Source organism: Nyctibius grandis, chromosome W (genome assembly GCF_013368605.1).
Source record: "Nyctibius grandis isolate bNycGra1 chromosome W, bNycGra1.pri, whole genome shotgun sequence".
NCBI classification, from domain to species: Eukaryota; Metazoa; Chordata; class Aves; order Nyctibiiformes; family Nyctibiidae; genus Nyctibius; species Nyctibius grandis.
This window is the reverse complement of record NC_090694.1, coordinates 20,656,691-20,678,517: the sequence shown is the minus strand read 5'-3', so window position 1 is coordinate 20,678,517 and position 21,827 is coordinate 20,656,691. Positions and strand designations below refer to the sequence as shown.

General features: G+C 40.4%; 1 protein-coding gene across 4 annotated transcripts in view; it reads left to right on the top strand.

The window, feature by feature from the left end:
* The window catches only part of LOC137675691 (ceramide transfer protein-like), a 134,661-nt gene that overhangs the window by 69,156 nt on the left and 43,678 nt on the right, over positions 1 to 21,827 (top strand). For all 4 annotated transcript variants that reach the window (XM_068421868.1, XM_068421867.1, XM_068421866.1 and 1 more), the window contains 4 exons: positions 5,917 to 6,024; positions 7,515 to 7,653; positions 8,665 to 8,748; positions 12,104 to 12,261. In XM_068421868.1, the coding sequence (XP_068277969.1) occupies positions 5,917 to 6,024; positions 7,515 to 7,653; positions 8,665 to 8,748; positions 12,104 to 12,261 (489 nt within the window). The remainder of the gene's footprint in view (positions 1 to 5,916; positions 6,025 to 7,514; positions 7,654 to 8,664; positions 8,749 to 12,103; positions 12,262 to 21,827) is intronic.

Below are 21,827 nucleotides of genomic sequence, written 5' to 3'. Positions count from 1 at the left end.
TGTGTTATGTAAAATAATAATTTATAATGCTAACTGAAAATATCTGCTTTGGTGGACAAACATACATGGAAGTGCTTGACAGGCACTAAACTGAGACAATTCCTTTAAGATGTGGAAGGAAATTTGCTTTATTAGATTTTTTTTTTTTTTTTAAGTGGGGGAGCTTTTCAGTGAGTCTTTGCTTTATTCCAGAGTATTATTTACCCACTTCAGGAAATCCTTAACTGACGGATCAGTGTGAGCCATAATGCAGGTCTGCAATATGATTCTGAGAATACTTAGCTGTTTTACTGAAAGCAGTTTTTCTGATGTACTGCCTTGTTGCTGATACCAGCACCTGCTCCAGTAAAGAATCACATATGTGAAGCTTTGGATCATGTGGCTCTTTCCTCTTGTCTATCATAATGAAAAAGCATTTTGAAAGGATTAATGGATTTCATGCACCGCCTTAGAAAGCTGAAGGTGTTGCAATGTACTAACAAATGCCAGTTTTGAATGTAGCTTTGAAGCTATGATGTATGCATGGAATTTCAAAGAACTGCATCTGTATACTGAGCATGATAATTTAGCATTAGTGCTTGATGCTATTAATTGATACAACCTCTGCAAGTTATTTTGTTTTCAAGCAGACTGTTGGCTTCTGTCATGTGGACTCTACCTGCTTTTCCAATTTTTATCTTGGGAAATGAAAAATTGTGTAAACAGAAGCAGCTTGTGTCAACATTCCTCTTTGCAATATAATTGAGTATTTCTGCAGTGAATAATTAATGATAATCTGCTTTGCAAGACAAATACGACAGTGACCTGCTCTCTGTGGTAGTAGAATGGTGGGGCTTTGCATGATGCATGCTTTTGTTGTTTGTGTTAAGCTGCTTGCATGTGCCTGCTGTGAGCTGGATGACTTGTCTCTGCATCAGTTATAAAGCAATACTTGTTTTCTGGTTCTTCTGACAAATAAGTATTCTTGATGTAATTTTCATTTTTTTCCCTTTGGCTACTAAACCATAATTGTCTGAGTTTTGTGAACGTGATCTGTAAATGCACATGCTTCGGATTCGTGTTGTGTGCTGTTTGGTCTGCTGTTTAATCTCCTGTATTTGCTCCTTGGTTGCAAATAGTTAAAACTGCCGAAATGCTTTTTATCTAGCACCTTTTCATTGGTAGGGTTTGCAAGCTGATAGCTGTATACAGCTGTCTTGTATACGATTCAGAAGCATGGATAAACTGTTTAGTGGAACTATTAATCACAAGCATAAATGACAGTCAAATAAACATACTGCTGAAAAGGTGCCTTAAAAAAAAAAACTTACATATTGATATGGAAAGGCTTTTTTTCTTTCACCCCTCAGCTTTTATTTTGTGAACTAAATTAACTGAGCATTGACTATAAGGATAATGTCGGAAGGAAAAGATTTGATTCAAATGCAGAATATAAGTAACGAGATTTTCTACTTCTAAGATTACATCTATTGTAAGTGCTAGAACAGTACTATTAAAATGTGACTTTGATTAAATCTTCAAATAGGGACATTCAGAAATTTCACTTCCTAGGCTTAAATCCAGGTTTTGCAGAGATATATCTTGCTCACTTAAAGGAGAAAATCAGAAAACATTTGCTGTCCTTAGTTAAAATGCTCTGATCTCAATGCAATGAATATTTTGGCTACATTTTAAAATTGATCTGTTCATTAAGTCATATCCCATTGAAATGAAATTTTACCTTCTTTCTAGTGTGTATATTTCTACTTTGCTTCTACTTTTGATACTCATCCTGTTATTCTTCTGTTTCCTCAGTGCTTTGTCATCTTCTACCTCATTCTTTAAACAGAAAATAGAACGAGTCCCCACTGTCAAACTGACTGTAGTAAAAGCACATTCAAAGTCATCTTAATATTTGTAGCATATGATTAAGTAAACATTGAAGTTACCAGGAAAACAGTGAAGTTTGGTTTAGATTTGCATTTAGAGGAAATCTAAACAGAAATGTTTTATGATGCTTCGAGGTGTTGTGTGACTCTTATAAAATGCTCTCTTGAGGTTTATGCTTATTAAGCACTTCTGAAATTAAATTATAGTATTGTGTGCCTAAAACTCTTAATTGTTCTTTTAAAAATTCTTTTATTCCCTTACCTGCTTTGTTTTCACTTGTCAAGCCTTTAGAGGACTTAAAGTCCATATAAAGAGCCAAAAGCCCTTACGTATTTGCAAAAAAACCTAATCAAAGCTTCATTATTTGTTTTGTTAAAATTAAAATCCAGTGAATTAAGGTATAATCTTTGCACTGTAACATAAGTGCATTGCAATTTAAAATGTGGTCCAGTATACCAAATATGTTACCAAAGCCAGGTATACTGCTTAATGCTTGAACTGATATTCTAGAAGAGCCCCGTGTATCCAATGTGAATGTTTTTAATAAAAAGCCTATTCCAAAAGATATTTTAAAGCTATGCTTTAAAACAAATAGTAGGACTAATTCTTAAAAATTGAGCTTTTAGCACTTTTGTTGCTACACTTACGTAGCTATTTTTCTAGGACTCTTGCTTTGTATGAAATAGCTCTAAATGCATGATTTATAGCAGAAATTTCTAAATGTGTCTTGCCTTCTATCATTTCACTCTAAGCTGTCATTAAAAAACCTTATATTTCTGCTATTTCAGATAAGTTACAATATTTCTATTTTTTTTTTTGCTAAATTAAGCAATGAACTTAAGATGTGCCTTATTAAATCTTTTGAACTTACGGGTGCATTTTTTTTTTTTTTTTAATTTTGAGTTGATGATCACTTAGGTACTCCAAGTCTTGGTGGAAGATAGCTTTTTCTAACTACACTTGCATTTCTTGGTTATATTAATTTTTCTACTTTGCTTCTACTTTTGATACTCATCCTGTTCCTCTCTCTTCTGTTTCCTCAGTGCTTTGTTGTCTTCTACCTCATTCTTTAAATGGGCCAGATAGAAACTGTCTCTTGGCTCCTTCTTTCTTGTTTTTTTCTGGGTAGTCTCATTCAGTCATATTCATTCAGGAATTATGTTAACAGTTCTGGAACTCACATTTTTCTTTTCAGTCGTACCTTCATTTCTCCAAAACTCTGTTTCTCTGCCACTGCTCCTTTGTAACCTAAACATACATACTTTGTCCTGCACACTTGCAGTATTGTCCAAATTCTCCTGTTTCAACCAACTTCAACTTTTTGTCCTTTCTCCTTGCTTTTAATACTCTTTAAATTCATTTGCATATTAATTTATCAGCACTTTCCTGCCTTCCCAAAGCCTATGCCGTTTTCAATTTTTCCACAAAAGTACAACAGCTAGAATTTCATCGTTCCTTCTTGCTTGTTCCATATCATTTGTTCTGTCTCACCTTCTCTCTGCCCCATATGAATTTCTCTGCCACTACAGAATTTCTTATTCCTGTCAAAGATCCTTTACAATATTCACTGTCTACTCGATCAAGTTCATCTGTTAACAGTGTCCTGGTTTGGACTAGGACAGACTTTTCAGTTAAGTTTCTGTTTAAGTGACTTTACTTTCTGAAGTTGACTACATGCGCTTGTGGCCGTGAAAAATAGGGTCCCTGTTGGGTCTCTTTGTTCCACAAAGGAAGGGATCATAAAAGTGTCACAGAATCACAGAATCAACCAGGTTGGAAGAGACCTCAGGGATCATCGAGTCCAACCGTTGCCCTGACACCACCCTGTCAACTAGACCATGGCACTAAGTGCCATGTCCAGTCTTTTCTTAAACACATCCAGAGATGGTGACTCCACCACCTCCCTGGGTAGCCCATTCCAATGTCTAATAACCCTTTCTGTAAAGAAATTCTTCCTAATGTCCAACCTGAACCTCCCCTGGCAAAGCTTGAGGCTGTGTCCTCTTGTCCTATCGCTAGTTGCCCAGGAGAAGAGGCCAACTCCCACTTCACTACAACCTCCCTTCAGGTAGTTGTAGACTGCAATAAGGTCACCTCTGAGCCTCCTCTTCTCCAGGCTAAACAACCCCAGCTCCCTCAGGTGTCGCACCTGTGGGAAGGAGCGGACAGGACAGGTGACCCAAAACTGACCAATGGGGTATTCCATCCCACCCACATCATACTCAGTTTAAAGCTGAGGGACCATGAGGGTTGCACTCTCTTCCCCTATGGCTGGCATCTGGGGAGGACTCTGCCTGCGCTCCTGCCTTTGTTCCTGAATCCGGTCCCGCCTGCTGCTGCACCTGGTTCGGGACTCCCCAGCACCTGCCCTGCAGCATCAGCGGTGACGTGATCGTCATCGGGGGGGAGCTCAGTACTGGTTTTGTGTATAGTTCATTATTTATTATACTCTTTTTCGGTGTTATTGTTTATTAAAACTGTTTTAACTTTCCAACCCATAAGTCTCTCTCCCTTTTCTCTTTTCCCTTTCCCCTCTGGGGAAGGAAGGGGTTAATAGAGAGTGTCTGTTGTGCCTGCTTAGCCTTAAATGGATATTACTCTGAACCATCTGTTTCTTTTGTCACAAAAATTTCGCAACTGGCCCATGCCAACAGAGAGAGTAGAGGCTAGGATGAAAAGTATAGAATTACAAGAGTAATTCTTTATTCATGCTCATGAGGTGTCCCATTCAAATTGGGGCACACCAAATGGGGTTTTACACATGGTTCTTAAACCTTTCAAGCGTTCAGATACAACATGATTTGACCAATCGCTACTTAACACACACATACTACTGTTTTGCAAAGCAACTATAATTCTATGGCATCATCATCCATCTGCTTTTTTTCTTGATCTAGATGTCCCTAGATGTCTTGCTAATTACTTGTCAATGATGCCAGATAATGGGAGGGTTTCACAGAGGTGTTAGAGGGGCTAGGATGCTAGTGTTATCTCGATAGTCCAGGGGTATCCTTTATTCTTCAGGGTGGGGGCTGTCCTTCTTGCAATGAGCTGGGGTCCTTTAGTCATGCTTAACCATGACTATACAGTATACAATGTAAACTATATATCCTAAGAAAGTTCATACAATGTCATACTATAAAGACTAATTGGTACAATAGTTAGGGAATGAGATTTTTCCAGCAGTGTCTTACATTCTCTTTCAGTGTTTTTCTTCTCCTTTGCCATACATGGGCCATTTTACGTTAACCTTTAGGGAAATATTTTTCTTCCAGTTCCTCAGTATCTGCTTCTGTTTCACCTGTGAGGACATTTGTCAAACTTAATATTTTTAGATCTTTTTCATGCTGTTTTAATCAAGAGATGTTTTTCATTTTTTTTGAATTATTTAATTAGTTACTATTATTATCTTCTCCCTCTTGCTTTCAGTATCTTACCTTGTTTTATGTAGACTTCTGTTCTTTGTCAAAAATAATTTCAGTCTAGTATAAAGAATCACTGAAGAAGTCTGGAACAAGCAAAAAAAAATTGACACCAGTAATTATCTGTTTTTCTATGATCTCTACTTATTTTGTTGCTTTTAAAACTAAAATGACACTATTTGAATGATTGGAAGGATTAACTGAGGCTGTTGATTGATTGTCTTCAAACTGAACCATGTTAATCCCTTGATTAATTGTAGAGTACTGTAGGTTTTTTGAATGCTATGTGAAAATTGCTTAGTAGGGATTACGTATACCAAAATAATGAAAACATTACCCCTTTTTTAACCCTTAAATATATGTTGTCTTGCTCTTTTGGGGGCACATAATAAGTTGCAGATAACTACTTTTTCCCAGATCATTATGATAACAAAAAATAGATTCATAGTAACTTTACATCAACATCTTAACTTGCAGACGTAATCTGAGTTATTAAACCCATGCTGCTTCCTGACAAGAAACAAATGGGCTTGTTTTAGAGGAGATGACATTAAACTTGCTTTCATGATTTCTTTTTTTATTAAAAGCCTCAGCACTCTAGTTTTGTGTGTGGTTTGGTTTTTAGAATGAATCTGGCTATGGATCAGAGTCAAGTTTACGACGCCATGGCTCCATGGTGTCTCTTGTTTCTGGAGCAAGTGGATACTCTGCAACATCCACCTCTTCGTTCAAGGTTAGTGAATAACATTTTCTGAGTATTGGTGTGTAAATAACACATACAATTGGAAAGGAAATAAGCTATGTGAAGACTTACACAATTATAGGAAAAAAACCCAAATCTTTGGTTTATTGTAAGTGTTAGTAATCCAGCATGTGATGATGAACAGATCGTACAGGAAAGCTTTTTCATGCCTCTATGCAGTTGTCCCTCTTAAACTATGGTGTCATTTTTGAATGGCAGGAAAATCAAACCCGTGGAAGGATTTATTAACCTTTCCTAGTGTACTTCTGAGAATATCATAGAATCACAGAATCATAGAATGGTTTTGGTTGGAAGCGACCTTAAAGATCATCTAGTTCCAACCCCCTTGCCACAGGCAGGGACACCTTTCCACTAGACCAGGTTGCTCAAAGCCTCATCCAACCTGGCCTTAAACACTGCCAGGGAGGGGGCAGCCACAACTTCTCTGGGCAACCTGTTCCAGTGTCTCACCACCCTCACAGGAAAGAATTTCTTCCTAATATCTAATCTAAATCTACCCTCTTTCAGTTTAAAACCGTTCCCCCTCGTCCTGTCACTACTTGTCCTTGTAAAAAGCCCCTCTCCCACTTTCCTGTAGGCCCCCTTCAGGTACTGGAAGGCTGCTAGAAGGTTTCCCCAAGCCTTCTCTTCTCCAGGCTGAACAGCCCCAACTCTCTCAGCCTGTCTTCATAGGAGAGGTGCTCCAGCCCTCTGATCATCTTCGTGGCCCTCCTCTGGACTCGTTCCAACAGCTCCATGTCCTCCTTTTGTTGGGGGCCCCAGAGCTGGATGCAGTACTCCAGGTGGGGTCTCACGAGAGCAGAGTAAAGGGGCAAAATCACCTCCCTCAACCTGCTGGCCACGCTTCTTTTGATGCAGCCCAGGATACGATTGGCCTTCTGGGCTGCAAGCACGCACTGCCGGCTCATGTTGAGCTTCTCATCAACCATCACCCCCAAGGGCTTCCAAATAAAAGGAAATGCAGATTCTGTGACTTAACAATTTTGATTAATACTGATTGACAAATGATGGCTTTCCTTGTTTCATGTGTATAAATATTTAACATTTGAACTTGGATGGGCTGTACTTCTGGGAGAGCAGAAGAGGAGCAGCACAAGAAAGGGGGGAGTAAAGATTTAGAACAAAGATCTTAAACTAGAACTGACTGGTTTCAGGCAAATAGGCATAAACCTGGTAGCATGCAAGATCGTATTTTTAACAAGCTTTTATTGAATGCTCTAAAGTAGCAGATGCAGTCAAGAGGAAAAATTGAGACCAGTGGATAAAATGAGTAAGAAACGCTTTTATACAGTTCCTTATGTTGTTCTAACATTAACAGTATTTCATAGCTGCTGATATCTGAAATGTCTTTAGTGTACTTGAAGAATTTGTTCTTCATAATTGCAGATATTTTTTTTTTGGCATTGAACTATTGCTGAGTACATAGAAATATTTGAGCCTTTCTTCTCTTGTATTTTCAGAAGGGCCATAGCTTACGTGAGAAGCTTGCAGAAATGGAAACTTTTAGAGACATCTTGTGTAGACAAGTTGATACTTTACAGAAATACTTTGATACCTGTGCAGATGCAGTTTCCAAAGATGAACTCCAGAGAGATAAAGGTAAAACTATAATTGAAAACTCTTATCTCCATAGAATTTAACTTTTTACACAGTAATAGCCTTTGAAATAGTTACTGTAGCATTTGATACCATATAAATAAAATGTATCTTAAATTTACTCTTTAGTAATGAGATCACAGAATCACAGAATCACAGAGCAGTCATAGATATTTCTGCATAAACAGTGTTAACTATTTTCACTTCAGAATTTGGATTCCAATAAAAATCTGCTTAACTTAAATATTAACCTGTAGCTATCAACTGTATAAAAGAAATGTTTTTGTAAGCATTTGATGTTATAGAACAATAATTGTTTGCCCCCATAAGATGAATTCAAGTTAGTTTACTGCTGTGTCTCTTACCTTTATTTTGAAAAACAATAGGATATTAGTTTTGATAGGAACAATACATTCTTTTAAAAAGGCAAAGATTCTGCCATAATGAATGCTCCTGAGATGTATTGGCTGCAGCTAGAGCACTGAGTGCACACTTGAGGTCCTAATAGATTCAGGTGTGGATGTCAACATGTCTCTGAATTGATCTTTCCAGAGCACAGCTTGTTGTCATATTCATGCACTCTCCTGAGGCATTTATATTCATCCCCATGTTTGTTCTGGCAGCCTGAAACTTTTGGCAGTGGGAAAACAGTAGATAAGTACCATTCCACTTCTTTGAGAACTTTCTAGTGTAAAAGAGTAGATAGTTGCTCAATTGTGGCTCCCTGCTTATCCAGTTGTAACATCGAGATAATGTTCTTCTTACCATCAAATCAAGTGCTAAATTTCAACACTGAGCAAACGTTAGTCTCCTGATGGTTTCTGACAGTAATGTTGATAGTGGTCTCGAGTCAAAAAAAAAAAAGGGGGGGGGGGAATTCATGACTGTTGTTATAGGAAAAAATCTTAAATGCTGCTTAGCTATGAAGATGCTCTTAATTCTTTCTTGCACACTAAAGAATTGGGAAAGCTTCTCACTCCCATAACACACACTCTCTCTCTCTCTCAAATTTAGTGGTAGAAGATGATGAAGATGATTTCCCTACAATGCGTTCTGATGGGGATTTTTTACATAACAGTAACAGCAGTAAGGAAAAATGTAAGCGTGTCAACTTTTTCACTGAAAATTCATATGAATGGTATGATAAGCCTGATACAAGATGGTTATTTATGCTCTTTTCTAAGCAGAAAAGAACAAGAATAGTTATTTGAATGTATGTGACAGGAAGTTCTTATTCATGTTAAGATTATCATTCCTTAGCTGTTTTTCATTATCTGAGTTATTCTTAATTCATACAAATATTAATGCAAGCCTGTCAAACTGGAATTTCCAATTCTGTGTCCAAAGCCATTTCCACTACAGAATTCTGTTGAAACAGCTGCATCATTCGGATATTGGGAACTGAGTTTTGTAATAGGCAATTGCAGTTTTTCTTGCAAGTGTTATCTGCTTTTTAGCAGTGTGGCGGAGCACAATGCTTTTCCAGTTAGGTATGCCCCATTATGGTTTTTCTAAGTTCTATGGCTACGTAATGGTTAAGTCAACATTGTTACTGATTCTCACTCATCATAATTTTAGCACTTTTTTTAACTGTATTTTCCAATTTTATGATGAACAGAATTCTGATTTTTATTCTTATCTTAAATGATCTGGTTATAGTCATTGTACTCACTGAATCCATGCAGTAAATGTGAAGAACTCACGCAAGTCTTACTGTTTTAGAAATCTAGTACTTCTGGCCTGCCAGAAGTTGTGTATGCATTTAAAATCTATTTGCGTTCTTCTTATACTTTCTCTTGTTTCCTGACTGAAATTATTTCAATATTTACATTCTCTAGTTGTTGACAATTCAGTATTTGTTAGATTTTGGTTCACACAACTTTGAAGCAGTCCAGTTTCAAATCTGATGGAATCTCCAAAAGTAGTACTTACCAAAAGCATTTTAAAAAATGTAGACACTTTCTTCAAGAACCTGGAAAATATATGGGCAAAAGAAGCCTTTTCTGTCTTCTGTTTTCTTTTTAACTGGCTCTAGTTCCCCGTATGTTGCATGTTTCCTTGCTGTATTTAAGTGCTCTTTCTAGATTATTGCCAAAACTGTTATGAGGAAAGGAAATGGAAGGAGCTTTCAGTATACTTCCAGAGAATTAATCATATGAGTAGATTTTTTTAAATGATATAAAGTGCTTGCTCTGCTAAGGATTAATTATAGTGCTGATTTCAGAGGTTAAGTAATGTATAACTCTGAAGTTTTGAATAAATCTTTCTTGCCTCTTATCAGCAAAGATAAGCAAGCTTGCAACACTCACCTGTAAGCAATTCCACAGTTCCACTAACCCTATTTTATATATAAAAGTCTACATTTTTGAGGACTGTTAAGTCAGAACAAACTTCAGAAAACTGAAAAAGCCTTCTTTAAAAAACGTTAAGTGAGAATTTAATTTCACTGCATGATTCATTTTGAAAAAGATGTCTTTGTCAGACTTAATTCTTGTAGAATGATGTAGGAGTTTCTGCTTAATTTACCTTTAGAACATTTCTTCGTATCTATGTTCCTCTGGTGTATCCACTATATAGACACATTCAATATGTGGAATGTAATTAGGGAAGTCTGTATCTTCAGTACATCTAGTCATTTTAGACCATTTAAATGCAAACTGACTTCATTTTTTTTCATCACGTTTAACGGGAATTTGAAGTGATATCCCCATTCCTCTTGTAAAAAGTTCTGTTATCAAGTCTTTAGGAACTTATGTGCTTAAAAATTGCTATGTATTATGGGTACCTGTATATAAACTCACTGTAGCTCACTAAAGAAAATTTCTGCAACCCTTTTCTTTCTGCAAAACTTCTAATTCCACTTCTTATGAATCCTGATTCCATTAAATTTACTTTCCATCAATTATTTCTATTAAAAGCTTTATCTTCATTTTAGGTTTTTTTATGCCTCTGTCTGATTTCCAAGGGCTAAATCCATTAAAGATTTAGACGCTGAGTGCTGCAAAGCTTGATTAGAAATGAAAAATTAGACTCTGTGCCCTAAAGTGGAATCATAAGTCATAAGTGATGCAGTGGGAGAAGTAGGTATCTCAGGTTGAGACACACATGCCTGTGTATTGAGCAGAAAACTACTCAGGCTAACTGATAATGAAAGATTTATCTTAAACTTCACCCTTTTCTGAAGCTTTGCCTCAGAGCAGCTGTTAAGATTCTTTGGTTTCTCAAGTTTCAGGTTCCCTTCTTGAAGTCTCTGTCCAGTCCTGGAAAGCCTGGAACAATCTTTTTAACTGTAGCTGAGAATCATAGGATCATTTAGGTTGGAAAAGACCTTTAAGATCATGGAGTCCAACCATTAACCTAGCACTGCCAAGTCCACCACTAAACCATGTCCCTGAGACCGACACCCACCTCATTACAACCTCCTTTCAGGTAGTTGTAGAGAACAATGAGGTCTCCCCTCAGCCTCCTTTTCTCCAGACTAAATAACCCCAGTTCCCTCAGCCGCTCCTCATAAGACTTGTGCTCTAGACCCTTCATCAGCTTCATTGCTCTTCTTTGGACACGCTCCAGCACCTCAATGTCTTTTTTGTAGTGAGGGACCCAAAACTGAACATAGTATTCGAGGTGCAGTCTCACCAGTGCAGAGTACAAAGGGACAATCACTGGGTGATAAGTCATTAGCTTGCCCCATGGCATAGCAGGAGTTACTTTAACTTGCTGGGCTCAGTCAGCTTCAACATGGGCGTTACTTCTGCTTTCTAATATTTTCTGACATTAATGTGTAGTGTTTGATTTGTTATTCTGTCAACCTACATCCGAGTTTGAGATAGAATAGGTACTTTTTTGTCACACATTTTAATTGACTTGTTTAAATAGCCTTAGCAACAGATGGCCTGGTTGACAGCATGAAGTAGTTGTTGGAACTGCAAAACCCCACAGTACTTGGATAATTCAACACATTTTATACTTTTATATTATACCTTTTTATGTTGAGGTTTTTTAAATCTATAATTCCTCCTTAAAGCAACCTTGAAATGTTACCTTTTGTGTTTGATTGCATTTTGAAATTGTTCCTTTCTTAGTGCTGTATTGGATATGTTTTAAGGTTGCTCTGTGTTAATTAGGCCCCACTTAAAGCTGTCAAACTGCTATTGTTACAAAGTATTCCCACTCCCTCCACCCACATGATTTGCAGAGTGCAGAGTAATACAGCATTAGAAACAGACTTGAAATACAGTATAGCAAGATGAAGCTGAAGGGATGCGTTCCTCCTTTTGAATCTCTTTCCTTACCCTGTGGATAGCTGAAAATTATTAGCACTTTTGATTTTTATTTTTTAAATTAACTTTCTAGCCAGTCTGTTTTCTTCAAACAGTTGTAATATAAAGCATACATGTAAATACTTGTTTGAGTGAAAGGCAGCTATCAGTGAATGATTCATGTTTGGTTTTAGTGTTTCCACATGTAACACCCAAAGGAATTAATGGCATAGACTTTAAAGGAGAAGCTATAACTTTCAAGGCAACTACTGCTGGAATCCTTGCTACACTCTCTCATTGTATTGAACTCATGGTAAAACATGAAGAAAGCTGGCAAAAAAGACTAGATAAGGTAAGATCATTTTCCTTTTACTTTTGTTGGAAAAATTGTTTCTTTAGCTTGAAATGGAAATTTCAAATTAGCTGGTTTTAACTTTTTTATTCCAGGTATTGCTTTTATTTTTATGTACAGCATTTATTATTTTTAGGTACTTTCATTATTTATTACTCCTATAAAATGTTAAAACCTCATCCTGACTGTTGGTGATACAGTAACATTATTCATCATATTCTTTCTTTTCCCAGCCCTTGTTCAGATAGTATTCCTATTTTTTTTATATCTATAAAGAACCTGATAGTATTCTACAGTAATAAGTGTATTGCTTGCAGCTTTCTAAGAGAGACCTAATTATCCATGCTTGAAAAATGATGTGCAAATCTCTGAAATGTTTTAATTGTGATAAGAGATGGTGACAGTACTGAGGAGAACCACCAGTTCTAACTTTAAAGGAGCAGTGTCTTCTCTCTTCAGATGAGATGTGCTAGAAGCATGGCTAGGTTGTGCTTCAGTCTTTGATTTCTAGAATCCTGCCATCACTGCCTGGTGTCCTGTACAGTCCTTTAGCCATTGTTGTATTGTTTTTAACTTAACATGTTTCCATATGGTGTATATCACACTTCAAATCTTACTCCATATGTGTTAGTGGTACACAATTCAAAGAATAAAGTCATTCAGACAAAATACATCCACGTTTGAATCCTTGCCCCTGTCTCCTGGCTCTTCTTTGTCTGTATGTCGAAGGCCTGGTCCTATCTAACTGTATTGCGACTTCTGTCAACACTTAATTTATTATTGCTTCATCTAGGTAGTTGGAGGAATTATAGCAGACCTAAGACCTGAAGCTTGATCATAGGGTAATTCAGGTTGGAAGAGATCTCAAGAGGTCTCTAGTCCAACCTCCTGCTTAAAGGAAGTACAGTTTGAGATCAGACCGGGTTGCTCAGGGCTTTATCAAGTCTGTTTTCAAGTATCCAAGGCTGGAGACCGCACAGCCTTTCTGGGCAGCCTGTTCTACTGCTCAACTGTTGTTATAGTGAAAAAGTTTTTCATTATATCCAGTTGGAGTAGCTCTTATTCCAGTATCTGCCTACTGTTTTTCATCTTCCTACTATAGACTGCTGTGAAGAGCCTGGCTTAATTGATGACCTTCTCAGAGGTATTGGAAGGCTACTATTAAGTCCCTGCACAAAAGCCTTCTCTTCTCTGGGCTGAGCAAACACAGTTCACTCTTGCTGATCAGACTTTGCTTAGAGCATGGATGAAGTGAATTTTTTCTTGTCAGTACGTTAGTATATGTTAATACATAATAATATGTTAATATAGAATTTGAATTTGTTTAGTTATTTGTCATGTTTTTCTTCTGTGGACTAACTTTAAAGCACTTGTTTTTAGCTGCAAGCGGTTAACAAATTCAAACCTAAATTTCACTTTGAGTCTCATGTGACTGATACCTCATACAGAAACATACCACCTCATACAGCATGAGTAAATAGATTTTAAAGGGGGTCGCAAGCTTATTTGGACTTGGTTTCCCAGAAATTAAAATAGCAAAAGCTTCTAAAAACTTGGAGATTTTAAGTTTCTCTGCTTTGGTAGCCCTGCAACTTTGTCACACTTGTCAGTGAAATTTTCTGGGGTTTACAGCACACTCATGGTGAAGTACTGTACTTCTAATATAAAATAACCTTTTTTATTTGGATTCCTCTAATTGCTAGCCTTTTAGAAGAGGAGATTTTCATTTAATTAAATAATATAGAATTGTGGTGGGTTAGCCTTGGCTAACAGCCAAATGCCCACCCAGCTTCTCACTTACCACCCCATCCAGCAGGACCAGGGGAAAGCAATAGGATGAAAAAGCTCATGGGTCAAGAGAAAGACAGGGAGATTGCTTATCAGTTCTTGTCATGGCAGAACAGTCTTGACTTGGGGAAAATCAATTTGTTGCTGATTAAAATAGGTACAGTTAGTGGGAAACAAAAAGACAAACACTAAAACAGCTTTCTTCCCCCATTTCCCAGTCTTAGCTTCACTCTTTCACTGCAGGCCCCTCTACCCCCTGCTTGCAAGCCTCAAGCAGTGCAGAGTGCGGGGAAGGGGACACGGGGGATGGGGGGTTGGAGGTCAGTCTAAAACAGTCTCTGCCACTCCTTCCCCCTCACACTTTTCCCCTGCTCCAGCATGAGTCCTTTCCAAGGCTGTAGTCCTCTGGCAAAAATCTGCTCCAGCAGGGGTCCTCCATGGAACATGGTTCCTTCGGGAAATGTCCCTCTGCTCTGGCATGGGGTCCTCCATGGGCTGCAGTGTGGATATGTTCTCTGCCCTGGAGTTCCTCCTCCTCCTCCTCCTCCTCCGGCCTTGGCATTCCCTCTGTTTCTCACTTTTTGTTCCCCCTTCTCTCTCCCTGGGCTGTCTTTTGCTCTTAAATACATTTTCACAGAGGTGCCAAACATGCGGCAGATGGGCTCAGCTGTGTCCTGTGGTGGATCTGTTTTGGAGCTGGTTGGAACCAGCTGTGTTTGACATGGGGCAGCCCCTGGCCTCCTCCCACAGAGGCCACTCCTGCAGCCCCCCACAACCAACACCTTGACACCTACATAGGACATCCATAAATCCATGGGCCCTGATGGGATTGTCAGGTTCCGGATTAAGATCTGCCTTAAAAGTAAATCTAGAAATAAAATGCAGTCAGTCCCGAGAGGGACCCGCCTGATTGGTAAAAAAGTAAATCTAGAAAATAAATGCAGTCAGTCCACGTGGGACCCGCCTGATTAGTAAAAAGAAGTAAATCTAGAAAATAAATGCAGTCAGTCCACGTGGGACCCGCCTGATTAGTAAAAAGAAGTAAATCTAGAAAATAAATGCAGTCAGTCCACGTGGGACCTGCCTGATTAGTAAAAAAGTAAATCTAGAAAATAAATGCAGTCAGTCCTGAGAAGAACCCGCCTGATTAGTAACTCCAGTGCAGTCAGTCCACGTGGGACCTGCCTGGTTCAATGCAGTCAGTCCATGCAGGACCCGCCTGGTTATAAATCACCCGGTATGCTTAACCTGCCTGCAGGTAAAGCACCCCCAAAATCCTGACCAGAAATAAAATAGATTCGTGATCCTTGAGTTCGGACAAAGCACAACCGAGGCACGGTATCAATAAACTTAACTCTGACTTTATTAAGTCCAACAATGAGGCGACTTAGTGAGCAAGTAAGGGGGGGGGAGAGAGAGAGAGAAGTAGAAGAAAGAGAGGAAAAGAGAACAGTTGAGAGGGAAAGGATAGTCACCACCCTGGGATCGAGCGGCATCCCGCGGGTCCTTTGTTGATTCTCGGAAGACGGTGGTGGGGGCCCACGCGGTCGGGCGATCCGGCCTCTTTTATAGAGTTTTTTGGCAGAGTCATGTGACATGGAGCCGCCAGTCAACAGTTCGCACCAATCACAGGTCCGAGGGCGGGACAGGTCCAGTTCCTGCGCCGTAGGATTGGCCCATTGCCAGGCTGTTGCCGGATGTGTCTCTCCGGAGGGGGTGGAGGGGTGCAAGGCGGAGACCTCCCTCAAGTCAGCGCCTACCTTCTTGCGTCATAAAATGTCGTCAAGGTCAGGTAGTCCGGTACCCCACAAGATGGCGTCTGAGCACATGGCATAGGACGGTTTCTGAGACAATGCTGAAAGAAGAAAAAAAAAAAGGGGGACAAGTAACCGATCCCCACACCACCCCGTGGCTCAGAAATCGTCAATGTCCGTGGTTCGATTCCAGGGGGTGTAGAAAGGTAAGGAGAGAAAAAGATAACAGGTTAAAAGAAAGAAAAGGGAAGAGAAAAGCATACAAGGAAATACAGATAAGTCCAATGACTTGTGATTGGTATCATTCTAATAAACAGAATGAGTCACCTCTTCTTCTTTACAGAAGTCTAACAACAACAATATCATCAATAACGACAAACAACATTTGATAAAGTTATAGTGCAACTATAACATGTCATAAACAAAATGAGGAAAGAGTTATATAATGTAACCACATTTCCATTATCATCAATTTTCAAGAAACAATTAGAGTCATTTAATTTTGCACAAACTCCTCCTTCTGCTAGCAGGTAATCGAGAACCAGCCAATCTTGATTGGTTCTCGAGCACCGCTGATTGGCTCATTGGTGTTTCAGGTTGCGGGTCCATAATACTCAATAATTCGTTGGGGATCATATAATTTGATTCCCAATTCTTAGCTGTCAATTTTCAGAAGTATGAAGAATGGTGGTCATATCATCCCAATATAACATACCCCAGTCCAAATTTTTTGGTAGTATTTTGTATGCATGGTGTCCGCAAATCCAATAACGATCTTTCAGGGTTCGCATCCCATTTGCAAAGGACTTGGCCATGATTTGGCAGGGTGGTAGTCCTTTGACTCAGATGGTTCCCAGGCCAAAGGGGTCCCCTGTCACACCACAGTTAATGTGATTCATTTAATTCCATCACCATTTACATTACCATGCTTCTGCCCACTGTTTCCAAACACAATTTGCACCTAATATTTCCCCAAAGTGAGTGTAATCAGTGGGGGACTAGAAAATCTTCTCCCACCAGAAACTGATTGTACCACCCTCCCTTTTGGGTGTAACTAATACAATAGTGACCAGGAGCAGGGTGTTGTATAGGCCAAGATGAGGGTGATTCTTCTCACAATCCCCTCGGGAGCAAGAGGAATGGAGATCCACAGCCAACTTTCCAGACCAAATGGTCCACCACACACCCAGCAATTAATAAGATTAAAAGCTTGAGTAATCAATTTTCCCAAGAACAAGAACTCATTTTCCCATGTTAAACCTGAAAACAAGGAAGCAAAGTTCTCGACGGGTATGCTTTGAACAGTACAGATGAGACAACATACAACGGCCCAAAACAATCTTGCCAATGGTGATAAAGGCATACTGCAAAGATTATTAAAGCTATACAATTTGCAACTATACACACAATCAAAACTTCCATTAAATGTTACTTTCTTCTTCTTCTTCTCTGAACTTCTATCTTACAACCTGTAAAAAAAAAAAGAAACTTCTCAGTCCTATTAGTGAAAGGACCGGGTGAGGTTTTGGTTAACCATTGTCTGGTGGAATTGATTGGGGTCTTGGGAATGAGCTAAACCATTCTTTCAAGGTTTGGACTATGTTTTCCCCATTGATAGGCCAGCCTTGAGCTTGTGCCTCACAGTAAAGATCTTTGGCTCCTGTGTGTCCTCCTTTGACATGCAGCCACTCCAATAGTCTCTCCCAATTTTCTATTACTGGTTCATTTTGTAAGGGAGCTAGACGAGACAATTCGTCTGCTTTATTGTTCAATTGGCTAGTTAGATCATCACTGTTTTGGTGAGAGGCCACCCAGGCTATGGCAAAATTCCCTCATTTGGCAATTCTTAAAATGTCCTGCCACTTTTCCTTTTGCCATACCGGTATCCGGTTGACTTCCCACCCATTTTTCTCCCAGAAAGGAAACCACTCGGTGCACCCCTTAAAGACAGTGAAAGAGTCAGTGTAGATGTAGACAGGAGAAAAAGATTGAGCCTCATGTGGGAAAACACTGCAAACAGCAATTAATTCACCCACTTGTGCACTACCTTCACCTTCTGTTATGATTTTCTCATCAGTCTGGGCTTGTAAGGCAGCGGCTCGATACTTCCACACTTTTCCCTCGCGTTTGGCTGAGGCATCAGTGAACCAGGTATTCGGTAATTGCTTGGAAAAAGGAGGCGCTACTTGTATGACAGGAGGTGGGAGGTTATTCTCACGACTTGGAGAGAATTCCTCCTGTATAGCTAGTTTTTTAGGTGTGCCTTCTGATACATTAAAGATGCCACAATAATGTTCAATTTGTGCATACCATTTCCGCACGGATGCTCGTTGTGCCACCCCATCAGGGGGAGGGGTCCCTGCTATTTCCTTAAAGGGGCCTCTGAGAATGATTGGTTGCTGATGAATGGTGCGCTCGGCCTCTCGTAGTGCTAAGCTTACCACAAACAATCCTATTATCCACAACGCTTTCCTTCGAGATGTACTATCTCTCTTTAAATTCACCAGGTTTGGGGGAGAGGGCCTCGCCAGAGGAAACTTCGCCTCCGAACGCCTCACATTTTTAGGTTCTGATTTCACTGGACCATATTTCCGCCCATAGTTAATCAATTCTTGAGCTACTTCCCCCCAAGTCCACACCTTTTGTCCTGGGATATGGCAATCCGGGGTTAAAGCAGCTGTCACCCGTGCACTCTGAGGGGTATTTCTGATAGTGCCTTGCAATTGAATTCCTAAGGGTTTCAATGAATCAGGCAAACCTCTAACCAGGGGAGTCATCCTCTCAGGATCTACCGATATCATCATTGGGGATTCCTGCCTAAACTTCAAGTCCCAATCATACATCATTTGCAAACAAGCTGCCTTTTGCACATTCTCCACAAGCTGATCCACCGAGCCTGTAAGCGCAAGAGGATCTCCCCTCTCCAAGGGATTTAAACCTCCAGCCCAATAAGCTGCTTGCTGGGTGAGAGACCAAGGGGCCCTATGATCACCAGTAGTCAAAAACACTCCAGGTCCCCAATATCCCTCAGCTTCTCTTTCACTCAACATAATCTGATCTCCACCAGTTAACGACACTCTCCACACATACTCTGTCTCAGACTCCTTTGGACTGCGTGAAAATTCTTTTTTCAACTTAGCCAATTCAGTTTCTGTGTACAGCACCTCCTTAGTAACCATCTTAGGGTTATTGTCCTCACTATCCTCATAAGCATATTCTACCTTGACCAGCGGTCGAAGGGGCTGCAGAGGACCCTGCGATAAATCATATCGTGTCCTCGCTTCCTCTGGTTCTCCCTTGCGGTACAAACCATCCCCTTTGTGATAATCACCATGGGACGGGGCTGCATCAGCTGCCTGTTGACGATTCCGTCGCCCCCTGCAGTCACAATCACGTAACTTTTCTACAAAAGCCTCCTGCAAACACCTTACATTCTCCTGTTTGTTCCCTACTTCATCTTGCAGAGTTTTAACCCTTTCCTCCAATTCACAGTTTCTTTCCTCTAAATCTGCCACCCGCTATTGCAACAACTGCACCAAAAGCTTTAGTGCCTGCGGCGTCTGTGCCGGGTCTTCTAATTCCTGATTTTGCGTTTCACCAGATGCACTCAGACTTGCGCCCATTCTCTCTAAGCTATTGATACCTTCCGAAACTCGAGGATCCTGTCCGTGACGCCAATTTAAAATGTCAGGTTCCGGATTAAGATCTGACTTAAAAGTAAATCTAGAAAATAAATGCAGTCAGTCCACGTGGGACCCGCCTGATTAGTAAAAAGAAGTAAATCTAGAAAATAAATGCAGTCAGTCCACGTGGGACCCGCCTGATTAGTAAAAAGAAGTAAATCTAGAAAATAAATGCAGTCAGTCCACGTGGGACCTGCCTGATTAGTAAAAAAGTAAATCTAGAAAATAAATGCAGTCAGTCCTGAGAAGAACCCGCCTGATTAGTAACTCCAGTGCAGTCAGTCCACGTGGGACCTGCCTGGTTCAATGCAGTCAGTCCATGCGGGACCCGCCTGGTTATAAATCACCCGGTATGCTTAACCTGCCTGCAGGTAAAGCACCCCCAAAATCCTGACCAGAAATAAAATAGATTCGTGATCCTTGAGTTCGGACAAAGCACAACCGAGGCACGGTATCAATAAACTTAACTCTGACTTTATTAAGTCCAACAATGAGGCAACTTAGTGAGCAAGGAAGGGAGAGAGAGAGAGAGAAGTAAAAGAAAGAGAGGAAAAGAGAACAGTTGAGAGGGAAAGGATAGTCACCACCCTGGGATCGAGCGGCATCCCGCGGGTCCTTTGTTGATTCTCGGAAGACGGTGGTGGGGGCCCACGCGGTCGGGCGATCCGGCCTCTTTTATAGAGTTTTTTTGGCAGAGTCATGTGACATGGAGCCGCCAGTCAACAGTTCGCACCAATCACAGGTCCGAGGGCGGGACAGGTCCAGTTCCTGTGCCGTAGGATTGGCCCATTGCCAGGCTGTTGCCGGATGTGTCTCTCCGGAGGGGGTGGAGGGGTGCAAAGCGGAGACCTCCCTCAAGTCGGCACCTACCTTCTTGCGTCATAAAATGTCGTCAAGGTCAGGTAGTCCGGTACCCCACAAGATGGCGTCTGAGCACATGGCATAGGACGGTTTCTGAGACAATGCCGAAAGAAGAAAAAAAAAAAGGGGGACAAGGAACCGATCCCCACAGGGATGCACCCGCGGGTGCTGAGGGAGCTGGTGGAAGTCATTGCTAGGCCACTCTCCATCTTCTTTGCTAAGTCGAGGGGAACGGGAGAGGTGCCTGAGGAGTGGAGGAAAGCAAATGTCACTCCAGTCTTCAAAAAGGGCATGAAGGAGGACCCGGGTAACTATAGACCAGTCAGCCTCACCTCCATCCCTGGAAACGTAATGGAACAACTTGTCCTTGGTGCTGGCTCTAGGCATATCAAGGATAAGAGGATCATTAGGGGAAGTCAACATGGCTTCACCAAGGGGAAGTCATGCTTAACCAACTTGATAGCCTTTTATGAGGACATAACCCGGTGGACAGATGATGGTAAAGCAGTGGATGTGATCTATCTTGATTTCAGTAAAGCATTTGACACAGTCTCCCACAGTATCCTCGCAGCTAAACTGAGGAAGTGTGGTCTGGATGATCGGGCAGTGAGGTGGATTGTGAACTGGCTGAAGGAAAGAAGCCAGAGAGTGGTGGTCAATGGGACAGAGTCCAGTTGGAGGCCTGTATCTAGTGGAGTCCCTCAAGGGTCGGTACTGGGACCAGTACTATTCAATATATTCATTAACGACTTGGATGAGGGATTAGAGTGCACTGTCAGCAAGTTTGCTGATGACACAAAACTGGGAGGAGTGGCTGACACACCGGAAGGCTGCGCAGCCATTCAGAGAGACCTAGACAGGCTGGAGAGTTGGGTGGGGAGAAATTTAATGAAATATAACAAGGGCAAGTGTAGAGTCCTGCATCTGGGCAAGAACAACCCCATGTATGAGTACAAGTTGGGGACAGACTGTTAAAGAAAATTGGCAGAGTCTGGGTCTCTAGGTTTCCTGATTCTTTATTAAAACAACTCAGAGTTGGACCACCACCGCAGTGAATGGTACCTGACTCAAATTCACTATCAGTTTATATAGAAACTAATAAGCAATTACATCATAAACTTTTCTTAAGCTTCTGTTAAAATTCTACTAACTATTTCAATTCCTCTTTCTTCAATTGTTAGGTGTCCACAAAAGTCCATTCTTCTCCATCAGTCAGCCGATCCCCCCTTCTGGTTCCACTTGGGCTCCAGTCGACACCCCATCCTTAATGTTCCTGCTGTGATCAGCGTCCTTAATGTTCCTGCTGTGATCAGCATCCCGTCTTGATCCAGGTTGACCAGAGTCTGGTTTCCACTGCCAGCATCTCCTAAGTATTAGCCTAAAATAGCTAAAGTCTATTTAGAACTTTATTTCTATTAATGCTTATTTCTAAGTAAGTATCCTATATTTCTTTTAAGGTAAAGAAAAGGTTAACCATACA